Source organism: Podarcis vaucheri (assembly GCF_965113315.1).
Source record: "Podarcis vaucheri genome assembly, chromosome: 14".
Taxonomy (NCBI): domain Eukaryota; kingdom Metazoa; phylum Chordata; class Lepidosauria; order Squamata; family Lacertidae; genus Podarcis; species Podarcis vaucheri.
Window position 1 is genome coordinate 29,004,241 of NC_138752.1, and position 13,295 is coordinate 29,017,535.

At 46.7% G+C, this 13,295-nt stretch overlaps 2 protein-coding genes across 5 annotated transcripts in view; one reads left to right on the plus strand and one right to left on the minus strand.

Moving 5' to 3' along the window:
• FRMD5 (FERM domain containing 5) overlaps positions 1 to 13,295 on the plus strand; it is a 127,819-nt gene that overhangs the window by 91,221 nt on the left and 23,303 nt on the right. For 3 of the 4 annotated variants that reach the window (XM_082198533.1, XM_082198532.1, XM_082198534.1), the window contains exons 2-3: positions 10,034 to 10,138; positions 11,561 to 11,603. In XM_082198533.1, coding sequence (XP_082054659.1) covers positions 10,034 to 10,138; positions 11,561 to 11,603 — 148 coding nt within the window. Of the gene's footprint in view, positions 1 to 10,033; positions 10,139 to 11,560; positions 11,604 to 13,295 lie in introns of those variants that run through there. The other variant, XM_082198535.1, reaches the window with a different exon arrangement.
• The window catches only part of WDR76 (WD repeat domain 76), a 63,627-nt gene that overhangs the window by 13,311 nt on the left and 37,021 nt on the right, over positions 1 to 13,295 (minus strand). The gene's annotated exons all lie outside the window — the stretch shown is intronic.

A 13,295-nucleotide genomic window follows, 5' to 3' on the forward strand; every position in this document is an offset into this window, starting at 1 on the left:
CAGTATGTTGACATTTGCCCAAATGAGCAAGAGAGAAGTTGGAAATGGGAATCTGTCCCACTGAGAGCACCTGGTGAGAGGGTGAAGGCAGATGAAAGACTTTTGAAATCCAGCGCACGAATTAAAATTTAAAGAGATAAAGACTCTAATTTGGGGCTTAAGGAACCAAGAGGCACTTGAAGCTCATTTCTCTTAAGTAAGTTCTCTTCCTGCGGGCTTATATAAACATATGGAGAAAAAAGACCTCCCATAATGAGCCTTGAAGGGAGAGATTAAAATGTCAGTTAACAGGAAGGAGGATTAGAGAGGAAAAAGGAATTAGCCTCAAAATGTATTTGCCTCAAATATGTCAAGATCACCACTTAAAAGTTGAGATTAAAGATTGAAGAAACTTTGCACCCTTCCCTCCCTTGACTTTCTGAGCAGATCTGTAAGCACAGCAAGAGTAGTGATGATGTAAGAAGTGCCCTGAAGCTGCAGGATGAGGCTGAAAGGAGCCCATCTAGTTCTGCTTCCTGTTCTCACATTGGCAAACCAGATACTGCAATGGGAAGCCCACAAGCAACAGCAGCTCTCCAACAGCAGTTTTCCATCTTATGGTATTAAGAGGTAGACTGTCTCTGGGCATGGAGGTTCTGCTGTCGTAGTAGACCTTCTTAAGATGAGAAGCCCACATGCAGGACCTGAGGGCGATGCATCTGGATGGTACCAGAATGGGAGAGGCTCCTGCAAACCACCCTTAGATCAAATCTATGCTGTCAGGTGCCATAAGAAAGCTGCAGAGGTAGCGCAGGATAGTACGCACCCTGGAAATGATCTCTTTCAGCTTCTGCCTTCTGGAAGAAAGTATAGGGTTATAAAGACCAGGACTAGCCACCTGAGAAACAGTTTCTACACAAATGCAATTCTGGTTCTAAACGCAGCATAAGGAGTCTCTATAGTATATTGTATTTTAAAATGGGGTTTCAGAGTTTTTAGGGGTTTTTGAATGTTTTATGTAGATTTTCAATTTCATTGTTCTGTATGGGACAATGGCAATAAAGATATTGTATATCATATATGAATAACTCCACAGCCTTTGCTCTGTAACCCCCAAAAAACAGCATCAACATAAGAAGCACCACGTGGGTCATCGAGTCCATCCTCCTGCAATGCAGGGAACTTTTGCCCAATGTGGGGCTCAGACCCACAGCCCTGAGATTAAGAGTCTCGTGCTCTAATAACTGAACTGTCTGCCCAATCCCCATCACGTTGCTTGTGGCTCTGAGGACTGGCAAAGCCGATTCTTTCAGCCTTGGAGGTGGTGCTGTCAGCTGAGCTCGCTTTGTCCTCACCTGTGCCTAGTCATGTCCTCTTCAGTCACACACAGCGAAGTGCAAGGCAAGGAATGAGCCAGGCTGCTGCGATGGAACAAACCAATTTGGCAAAATTGAGGGGGGGGAAGAATGGTATTTGCATGCACGGGGGATCTTGTCGGTGGTTTAACCAACCATCACCTTTGCAGAATGGCTTGATGACTAACAGAGCCTCCCAATTGCCTGGGCTGGATGGTGTCATTCACTTGCAGAGAGCTGATTAGGAGATCTCATCCCCAACTGCCTGAAGCTGGCGGCATTATCAGAAGTAATTACATAAATACCACTGTGACACCAGCCAGAATCTCATTAATTTCTCTTTTATATCTAAAGAACAATTGAGTTGCAGTTAGGAATATTAATGCCATTCTCCTTGCTTGAAAACCTGTTCAGGGAAGATTGTACCCAGCATATCCTAAAAAGGGAAGCAAAAGAGAACTCCCCGCCTGCTCCAAGAAAGCATGTTTTCTGCTGCTCGAGGGTAGGATCCGAACCAAGGAATTCAAATGACAAGAAATAAGATGCTGAAAAGCATTGAGGTCCACCTCCAAGGGTCTCCCGGTGGTTCCCTCACTGCGATAAGTGAAGTTACAGGGAACCAGGCAGAGGGCCTTCTTGGCAGTACTGCCCTCGGAGTGGAACAGCTTCCCATCAGATGTCAAGGAGATAAAGAACTACAGAACTTTTAGAAGGCCGCCCTGTATCAGGAAGTTTTTAATGTTTGACATTTTACTATGTTTTTATCTGTACAGTGGTACCTCGGGTTAAGTACCGGTACTTAATTTGTTCCGGAGGTCCATTCTTAACTTGAAACTGTTCTTAACCTGAAGCAACACTTTAGCTAATGGGGCCTCCTGCTGCCGCCACACCGCTGGAGCACAATTTCTGTTCTCATCCTGAAGCAAAGTTCTTAACCTGAAGTGCTATTTCTGGGTTAGCAGAGTATGTAACCTGAAGCGTATGTAACCTGAGGTACCACTGTATTGTAAGCCACCCAGAGTGACTGGGGAAACCCAGGCAGATGGGCAGGGTATAAATGTTGTTGTTGTGTTTGCCTGGGTAGACAGAGAAAGGGTTGTCTGAGTACATGTAGGTACCTGTGAGCTTTGCAAAGCCAATTGTACAAAGGGAACAGTCACATCATTCTTTGCTCTACCTGCCCATGCGCTACACTCCCACACCGCCAGACGTCTACCCATGAGGGAATGTGGCTTTGGAGTTGAAACAGGTTCCCCTGAAGAAATATCCCCACTGTCGCAAGGATGGGCTTTTTGGAAAGAAAGCAGTGTCTGAAGTGAGCTGCTCTTTCCAGATGATTATCTTAGAGCAGCTGCTTCCTTGGAGCTGGTTGTCAATAAAATGAAACCCACAGGGTCAAGCTCCTCTCTGATCCATGCAGGCAATCTGTGCGCATTTGCACACACAGGCTGGTGTTCCTAGTGGAGACGTGTCTATTATCCAGTGTTCAGTCAAGAGTGGCTCCTGCATTATTCCCCAGGGATGGGAGATCAGAAGCAGGCAGAGTGGTTTGCTTTTATTGTGCCAACCCAAAATGATAAAAAATAATAATCTCAGGAATATGTAGAGGAAGCTGATTTGAAACGCAAATAGTAACAGTCTGTTTGCAAAGGGGAAGTTGCAGATGATTGAAAACACCTGCATTTTGCACTGTCGTGGAGCATTTGCAAATGAAGGGTTTTGGAAATGGTTGCAATGCTGAGAAATACCCAATTTCAATAACCCTCTGCTGCTGAGCCAGCTCCTGGAGCTCAGGTGCAACAGCAAAGGGTGCAAATGGATGGAGACCACCTCTTACCCCCAGTTGGTGCCCAGAGGCAGCATCAGTGCTCTGGAATGAGTTTGCCTGCTTGGTCCCTGCTGACAATTTATGTGGAAATGTTGTGTTAGGGATTTCTGAGAGACTGGTGGTGCTTATTGAGCCGCTTTTGAACTGACATAGCAGTGGGAAAGCAAACGCCTTCCTTTTTTTCCAACTCCCGTTTCCAAATTGCAAAGGACTTAACACTCAAGTTAAGAGAGCAGCCAAACAACTAAGACAGATGGAAATCTCATTTCTGTAAGATGAAAAACAGCGATCCCAAAAACCTCCTAATCTGGATCTCTGGAAGGGACTTGCCTCCCTTTTCAAGTTGTTACTTTCATAAGAATGCAGAGAACTCCTTGGAGGACACATTCTTAATGATTAATTTAAAACCTGTTTAATTCAAGTTAGGGAGATCAAAGAGGAAACAATTTTATGCATATCAGTGTTTGCTTTTTGACACTGGAACCTCATTTCTCTGCAGTTCAGCAGGCTGCGGTTGGACTTGTTTTCTGTGATGTTTTCTCTGTTGAAATTGAAATGGAAAACATCTTGCAGGCATCAGGATGAACTCTGAGCATCTTCCCCCTGCAAATCCTTTTAAGAAACATTGAAGCAGGATGGAGAAGAGAGTACGGGCTGCTGCCTGCTAGTGTCTGTTTCAAGTGGAAATCCTGCAGCCTCTGGTGCCTTCCTGGGTTATTAGCAGCATTTGCTGTCACTACAGTAAAATACTATTTAAAGTTGCTGCAACAATATCAGAAGAATCCAGCTTTCAGGCTTTGCATGGCTGCCCAAGCAGAGAGACAGAGAGAGAGAGAGCGAGAACGAGAGAGAGTTCTCTATTGAATGAAGCATAAAGTTCTGCATTATAACTTCAGATCAAATTTTCAAGAAGGTGCAAACGTTTGCTTTTCCTCCGCTTCCTGGGATCTTGCTGTCTGCATGCGGAAATAATGAGAAACGTTACCATTTGTCATGGCAAGATAAAAAACAATGTCCCAAGGGATCTTGGAGGATCCTGTCTACCCTCCTTGCTTAGGATGGAACTACAGCATCCTTGACAGATGCTGTCAAATCTCTACTTAAATATCCCCAGTGAAGGAAACACCATCACCTCCTGAGCGTGTCCGCTCCATTGCTAGATGACCCCTCTGGCCTCTGAGACTTTTTCTCGCTGTCTCATAATACGATCTATTTCCTCCACACTGTTCTTGATCTTGTACATCTCTGCCATTCATGTGGAACCGGCTCTGTTACAGGTGCCACGTGATACCTGTTCTGCATTTGTAATAAATCGATATTTTCATAGGGAAGTACTTAACACTTCGGAACTCCCTGCCTATTGATATCAGGCAAGTGCTTCTGCTGGACTCTTGTTGCCACTTGCTAAAAACATATTTCTTTATAGACATGACTACCCAGATACGCAGAATGTGGATGTGTGTTTTAATCTGTTTTTAGTTTATCACTGATTTTTAATTCTTTTTGAATGCTTTAAATAGTTGTTTAATTTTTTTATTTTTGTATACTATTGTGAGGTTTGTTTGAGTTCACAATCGGGCGGTGATGCCATTTCATGAAAGAAAGAAAGAAAGAAAGAAAGAAAGAAAGAAAGAAAGAAAGGCATTGATTGCCCTCTCCTCCATGTATTTGTTCAATTCTCTTTTAAAGCCATCTAGGTTGAGTGGGGTACAAATAACATTATCAGTGCTTTTCTTCTAGGAAAAAAAGGTGCCAGTAGTGTGTACCCTTGAGTACCGCTAGGGGGGAGGCACTGATTATTATCATCATCACCACCACCACCATCATTATTAAACTTCTGTAATGTCACCTCTTACATGCCTTTTCTCTAAACTTAAAAAAAAATCCTAAAAGCTGCAACTTTTCTTCATAGGGGAGTCATTCCATCCCCGTGATCGTTTAAATTGCTCTTAAAGCCTTTCCCATCTCTACAATATACAAAAATAAAAAAATTAAACAACTATTTGCTCTTAAAGCCTTTCCCATCTCTACAATATCCTGGGGCGACCAGAACTGTGCACCGTATTCCAAATGCAGCCACACCATACATTTGTGTAGCAGCATTAAGCAGCCCTTGCTAAGTTTCAGCATTTTATTCGGAAGGCTGTCTTTGTGATCTCCAGCGGGATGCCTGCTTCATTGCCTCCGTGATAACGCACAGCCACATCACACGTGGTGTAAGGTGCCGTTGTAAAAGAGTGTGGTGCCCATTAGGGGCTGCTCATCCGTGAAGGGGAGTAAGTGGAGGCAAGGTGGTGATTCATGGCTTAATCTTTGATTGATCCAACAACCCCAAGGTTCCACATCATGTGTCAAAAAAGAAAATGGGTGTCTTGTTCTAACAAAGCCTCTTGAACCAAACTATCAGACGGTTTTCAATGAAGGGATTGATGTACATAAACAGAGATGTCCGTGTGTGTGAGGGGAGGGGGGGAGAGGCTGCTTTGACAACAGCACATATCCTCTGGTTCCAGCAACGCTGCAAGGAGTGAGACAGCAGCACAGACGTTTCCTTCCCCTACATATAGAAACCTCAGAAATGTGGTTCTGTTGAAAGAGGCAAGCCCTTGTGGCTCCTTTTTCCTACAGAACTCTGCCTTCCTCTTCAAAGACGCTTCCAGGTCAGCTTGCAAAGAATCGTAGAACAGTTGAGTTGGAAGGGACCCTTGGGCCCAGGTGAGCTTCCTTAGGGAAAGGGTCCCACAACTGAGGCCACCGCAGATAAGCCCCCTTCGAAAACCCTGCAGCCACCTGAGCTGATTGGGGAACCAGCCATTTTTTAGGTACCCTTGTTCCAAGTCTTGATGGGTTTTCAAAGGCAAGGCTAGCCCTTTGATTCTGGGATATTGGTTCAGCTGGATATTATTAGTGGTTCAAAGGAACGAGATGCATGAACTTTAAAATGTCTCCTTTTCTTTCTCATGATTGCTTTTAAAGAACGAAAAGTCTCGGGCAAGATCTCTTTCTCTGCAGCAAATGATTAGAGCAACAGTGGAGAGGCAGGTCCATGCATCAAGGGGCAGGGAACTTGGCACCTTCTGGTGTGGCCCTGCTGGCTGAGGCCTGGGGGGTGTTGAGGCTATCTAGAGGGCTATTGATATCCCCCCCAGCTTTGCTGCGTTTGACTCCTGTCAGTGCTGCTGAGTGCTGAATAACAATCTTGCCTTTGAAGGCAAAGACTGGAGCAGTGAAGGAGAGCATTTGCCTGGGGCTGTGTGATGCCTGCGGGTGGGGAGCAGGGCAGAAGCCAAGTCCCTGATGATCAAATTATTGCAGCCAAGGAGCAGCCTCCTCTCCTGTTCTCCTGAGGCAGCTGCAGCTTCCCTTTGATTTTGCTGCTTTTTAGGGGGCTGCAGCTTTCACCGCTCCAAGAATGCAGGTGCTGTGTGCATTCTCTGTGTTTCGTTGAGCACATTTTGGCCCTGAGCATCGGCTAGAGGAAGCTAGCCTGGCCCAGAGGTCTAGCTTAGCCCTCAGCTGGGCTCCATACCACCCTCCATGCACCCTCCTGCTTCTCCTTGCAGTCGTGGTGGCCCTTGCGAAGTTTGGAGAGTTGTTTGCAAAAGGTCACCTCTCTCAGCGAGCAAAATGGGAACATCAAGCTTGTCATTGCAGCGGCAGCCGGAATCCAGGCAGGGCTTGTTGATGATTCCAGATGCAGTGACATTTAGCGGCAGAGACCCCGGAAAAGCAGCAGTGGCCCAAGCCACGGGGGGGGGGGGCTCCAAAGTCACATGGCACAACTCGCCATGGCTGGAGGCTGTTTGATCACTTACAGTCCAGTTGCTCAGTCCATGTGCAAAAAGGAGGGGAGGCACGGATGCCACCAAGCCAGCCAGCCAGCACCTTCCCATCCCAGCATGTGCTGTGTGAAAGGAGGAGGATTAGATCTCTGTCAGGTCAGCAGCCCCACATTCTGTCTTGGCACATTCTGTCACAGCAGCCAAGCAGTGCCCTTCTGCTTTTATAAGCACTAAGAGAAGGCAGTGGGGGGGAGAGCATGATATTTGGAGATCCTGGACTTCATGAAGACAGCACATTCCTGCATGTGCGTAGAGGAATCATGGGGAGGATTCTGGCCTGAGGATCTTGCTAGATGCTGAACCCAAAGGAAGCCGGGCCAAGTGCATTAATCAATCAATTAGCACAATTAATCAGTCCACTGGCTGCAGACGCAAGCTGTATTTTCTGTCTTCCCCTGGCCTCTTCGAAAGGGCATTTGGCGCTTTAGTGACACAAAGCACTCAAAAGTATCCCAAACAGGTTTCCAGAGAGGATTTTGTTTGGAGTTCGCTGCTGCAGAGAAACTGTGGTTGTCGAATGCACCTAACTCCCCTGGATGTGCATAGGATGGCATTTTAACTTGGCTGTGAATCACTGGACTGATTTAATAGAACACCATAAGTTGCTTGGAAAATACAGGATTTCCTGGATGGCAGGCGGGCACAGGATGGAGGGAGCCAACAAGCTGGGCTCAGGGCTGCAATTCTCCGTAAGAACTGGCCCAAGTTAGAAACTGAGGCGGACTAGAAGGGCCATTGGCCTGATCCATCGGAGCTCTTCTTATGTTCTTATGATGGGCCAAAGGCAGCATTTTCATGCATTTCTCTGCCTGTTTTTGCCTCTGCTATGTGGCCCCCAGAGGACTGCCTGGAAGGGAATGTGGCCCTCAGTTTAAAAAGGTTTCTCTTCCTTCCCCTGTGCTAAATGGTTAGTTGTAGATTTGGGCTCCCTTTACGAGTTCAAAAGGGAGGGGGTGCTGCTGTCTACACACACACACACACACACACACACACACACCTAAACAGGCAGCTCTGAACGTGTGTGAACTGTGAAGTGCCACACTTAGTATTGGTGGCCTCTTGACAAGGCTGCCTCTTCCCCAGCTGATCTTCCTCCTTTCATTTCTCCTTCCTTCCTTCTGGCAAGAGTGAATATTCCTAACAGAGCTTGAAATTAAACTCAATCTTTATCTCGGTCTGCTGCACTCTCCGCCTTGCAGGGACGTCGTCGAGGGCGCCCTGAAGGGAGCTGGGAGGAACAGGAAGGAGGCTGCTACCAGATTCCCCAACAACAGCAGGGAGAGGTGCCCACACTGGGGGCCCTGCAAGGGCCAGGGAGGGGGTTGGCAATGGGTTGCCCTCCTACCTTCCGTGGTTGCTCATAAAAATGGGATGTGTCTCATCTAGACAGAGTTGATGGGAGGTTAATGATATTGTAGAGTTGGGAAAGGTTCAGATAAGGGCAACCAAAATGATTAAGGGGGTGGAGCGAATCCCCTATGAAGAAAGGATGCAGCCTTTGGGACATTCAAAAAGACACGTAAGAGTCAACATGATAGAAGTTTATAAAACGGTGCATAGCATGGAGGGAGTGGGTTGTGAAACATGTTTATCGCTCTCTCCCAACACGAACTTATGGATGTCCAGTGAAGCTGAATGCTGGAAGATTCAGGATAGATAAAAGAAAGTCCTCCTTCATGTTGCTCATAGTTAAAACTATGGAACTCCCTCCCACAGGAGGCAGCGATGGCCACCAACTAGGATGGCTTTAAAAGATTACACAAATTCATGGAGGAGAGCACTATTGATAGCTTCGAGCCATGATAGTTATGTTATACTCCAACAGTTGGAGGCAGAACTGCCTCTGAATACTAGTTGGTGGAAACTGCAGGAAGGAAGGGTGTCTTGTGCTCAAATCCTGCTTGCTGGTTTCCTACAGGGCTCTCTGTTTGGCCACGGCGAGAACAGGATGCTGGACCAGATGGGTCATTGGTCAGAAATTATGGGGGCTGTAGTCCAACAATGCCTGGAGAGCACTACAATAGCTCCCTGTTGTCTAAAAGGTATAGACAGTGCCAACTAAATCAATAGACAGGGCCAACTAAATCAATGGCTGGCCTGCTTAACAGGGATTGAGTGCTAGTTGGGTGCTTGGCGTTGCAGAGAAGACGAGGAGTGATGTGGTCTCTGCCGGAAGGAGAGCTCTGCCTCCAGTGGGCAAGAGGCAGGTGGAGGAGAGATGCCAAACATGGCAGCGGACATTAGAGGGGAAAGCAGAAAGTGGGTATTGTAGAATTAAGGAGATGGAAGAGGTTATTTATCCACCCAGAGGGTCTTCTGGGAAGGATGAAGATTCTGCAGAGCCTGGAGGTTGGATATATTGACATTGCTGTCAAATGTTCCGCCATCAGCAGTGCATTTATCCCTTTCTTTACCTGCTGGAAAACGGTAAACCTGACATTTGTAGTTTAAGCACTGATCTCCCTCGATTCTATAGATTTGTGTAATTAGTTGTCTGTTGCCAATTCCATATCTGTTCAGAACATTGTTCCGCCTATGTGCAAGAGGTTGCTTCAGCACAAGGTGGGATTTACTAGGAGAGGTGTACCTGGCCAAACAATGGTCTGAAACGGCTGATATGGCTGGTTTAGCCCAGGGAAGCAGTGAAGGTGCCTCAGAAGGTTCCAACCTGGCTTTAGCAAAAGCTGTTGGAGGTCCAGGGTCCCTTTCATAAGCCCAGGTGCCCTGGGGTAGGGCTCATGCTATCATGTCCCCTTGTCCACATATCTCGGCGATTCCACATGTCATAGGAAGCTGCCTTATGCTGAATCAGACCTTAGGTCCTCCTAGCTCTGCATCCTACACTGACTGGATTCTTTCCCTGCCCTACCTGGAGATGCTGAGGATTAAACCTGGGACCATCTGTATGCAAGGCAGATGCTCTGTCACTGAGCCCTTCCTGGTTCATGTATGTGTTCAGGCCATTTGGTAACAGTCACGGTGGTGGCTATTGTTCCTGCTCTGATCAGGGTCCTTCCTTTGTTTTGCAGAGAGATGCAAAAGGGCAGTACCTCTTCGACCTCCTTTGCCATCACCTGAACCTGCTGGAGAAGGACTACTTTGGGATCCGCTACGTGGACCCCGACAAGCAACGGGTGAGTCCTGCCGAAAAGGCCCAGCTTGGTCAGGCTTCAAAGCTTGGAGTGGGAGTTAGCAAGGCCTGGTGCTGCAGTGAAAGCAGAACAAATAAATTATGCAGAAGCAAAAGCACTCTATGCAAATTGGCTGGCTTTGCAAAATTTATTCAGGGTGCAAAATCTGACCTCCTTGCTCTGCAGCATGGGGCTTCTTGGTTGCCTGCCATTCAGCTGTGAGCCAGCCCTTCACTCCAGAGAGAGAATGCAAAATGTGGATACAGCCCCAACTCCTGCTTCCTGACCGTGGGGGTGGGGTGGGGTGGGGTTGAGGCTGGCTTTGGTTTTTCCAGTTTGGTGCTCTGCTTTCCCCTCTGCAGGGAACCCTTCCCATTGCTTGACTTAGTTGTCAGGGTTTATATTATTAATTACATTTATATCTCACCTTTCTTCCAAGTCACCCAACTTGTTATTTTTAAATGAAAAGCAGCCCTGGGGTTGCTGCACATTTGAGCAGAGAGGATGCATACTGTACCCCCCCACCCCACTGGACATTTTCTTACTTAAAATCCCCTAAGCTGCTTTCGCAGCAGTGGGGGGGGGGGAAGATAATTGCATCTTTGCTTTCATGGGTGGAAAAACAGTTGAAGGGATCTCATTTCAAACAGGAAAAAAATGGCCCATGTGGAAAAGGTTTGTGTGCTTATTTATGTAAAGTGTTTTACTTAGCTCTGCATTCAAAAAGGCTCCCAAAAGCAAATCAGTAAGAAATGAGACAGACCCTGCCTTCAGGCTTTCAATCTAAAAGATGTGATATGAAAGGAAAATGGGATGAGGAGGGAAGAGGGGGAAAACGAATAAACTTAATCACTGATTTTTAAAAGTCTCGTAGTGGTTCCAGCTGGGATGGACACAGTTCAGGGAGGGAGGGAAGGAGCCAAAAGGAGCTGGTCTCTAAGCAGAACTGATACAGTGGCCCTGTTTCCCTTCTCTCCTTCTATGGCAGCCTGATGAAAGAACTGCCGATAGTGACAGCTGAGGGAAAGGAAGAGCTGGACGCAGCTGGTCTCTCAGCAAAGCCAGTGGAGTGGCCCTGCTTCCTTCCTTCGATTGCAGCCTGATGGAATGGTTGCTGCTACTGTAGGTGGTAGCTGGGGAGCCAAAGGCTGCTGATCTTCCAAGAGATCCAGTGAGATGGCCATCCAAAGCTATGCATCTTTTCCCCTTGGCCGTTCCTCCAATCCAAGTTGCAGGCTGCCTTCTTAAAACAACATGACCAACCAAAACATCCCAGTAGGACTGCCCCTGAAACTCGCCCTGGTCCATCTAGGTCAGGACCCTTTGTAATCCAGTTTGGTTGTCTGCCTGAGGCCCTCCCCACAGGTTTTGTAGCTAGTACTTTGCTTCCCCCCATTTTGAAAACTGATTTCTTCTTCATTTCAGCACTGGTTGGAATTCACAAAGTCTGTTGTGAAGCAAATGCGATGTAAGTATTGCCTCCTTAAGAGAGCCGAGACAGTGAAGCAGCCCCTGTTGTGATGGAGGGAGCAGCTTTCAATTCTGCCAAGGGGGTTGGGGGTGGCATGTCTTTTTGTTGCAAAGTGTTTTTGAGGTTTTATTGCAATCAAGTTGTATTTACATTTTGTTGAATTACTAAAATAAAATAGGAGCAAAAAGCTTCTGCACTGGTCTGGACAGTGCTTTATGGAGTGACTCCCCTACAAAGAAAGCTTGCAGCATTTGGAACTTTTTCGTTCAGAGAAAAGGCAAATGATAGATAACATGGTAGAAGTTTATAGTTAGGCATGGTATTGAGAAAACGGATAGAGAAAGGTTTTACTCTCTCTCATAAGATTAGAACTCGTGGACATCCAAGGAAGCTGAATGTAGGAAGATTCGGGCCGGATAAAAGAAATAATTTCTTCATGAAGCACATAAAAGGAAGTATGTCTTTTTGCAGCCCACAGCCAATGTATGCAACTCCCTCCCTCAGGAGGCAGTGATGGCCACCAAGTTGGATGGCTCTAAAAGAGGATTAGACCAATTCCTGGAGGAGAGGGCTTTGGATGGCTACAAGCCACAATGCTTATGCTGTGTCTCCAGAGTTGGAGGCAGTATTGCTTCTGAATACCAGTTGCTGAAAACCACAGGAGGGGAGAGGGCTCTGGTGCTCGGATCCTGCTTGCAGATTTCCCATGATGGCCTCTGTGAGAACAGGATGCTGGACTAGATGGGCCATTGGCCTGGATCCACCTTTGGGACTCTGCTTGTACATGAATGTCCTCATGGGACATCAAACTTTCCTGGTATTTTCTAAGCACTTTTGGACTTTAGGAGCTACCACACTTGCTTCTAAGGAACTAGTTGAGCCCACTTCTCACACCATGTATTATTCGACTTGACTTTTTCCTGTACAGTGGTACCTCAGGTTACGTACGCTTCAGGTTACATACGCTTCAGGTTACAGACTCCGCTAACCCAGAAATAGTGCTTCAGGTTAAGAACTTTGCTTCAGGATGAGAACAGAAATCATGCTCCGGTGGTGCGGCGGCAGCAGGAGGCCCCACTAGCTAAAGTGGTCCTTCAGGTTAAGAACAGTTTCAGGTTAAGAACGGACCTCCGGAACGAATTAAGTACTTAACCCAAGATACCACTGTATTGGTGTTTTTTTAAACCACAAACTCCAAACAAATCTGTCTCTTCCTAATAACATCACTTTGATGCACAGAAGGCTCATTCTTTCTTCTGCACATGTGGCCATGAGTGCACTTGTGTCTGTGTCCAAGGGCAAGTTCCTTATCATAAGCTTCACCTCTAGTTTCAGCCATTCAGTTTCCTCATTTAGACATATTTTTGGGTGTCCAGTTCCCAGCCTACGTTTTTCCTTTCTGCTCTTCAGCTCCCAGAGCGGCTTGCAAATATCAGCGAAAAGAAACCCTAAGCCCTCTGTTGAAAAGTTATGGCACAAAAGGAAAGCGGTTTGATGGGGAGGAGGAAATAAGTGCTCTTTCTTAGTACAAAGTTGTTGCAATGACTTGCTAGAGTGGTCATTACAAAGATGAGCTTGCACCAGGAGGAAGAGTGTATTTGCTCACTGGAATTTGAGTGTAGCGTTTGGGAAGACGGAGTTAGGGAGACTGCCAAGCTGTGCCTTGTCCCTGGATCTAACAGGTCATGG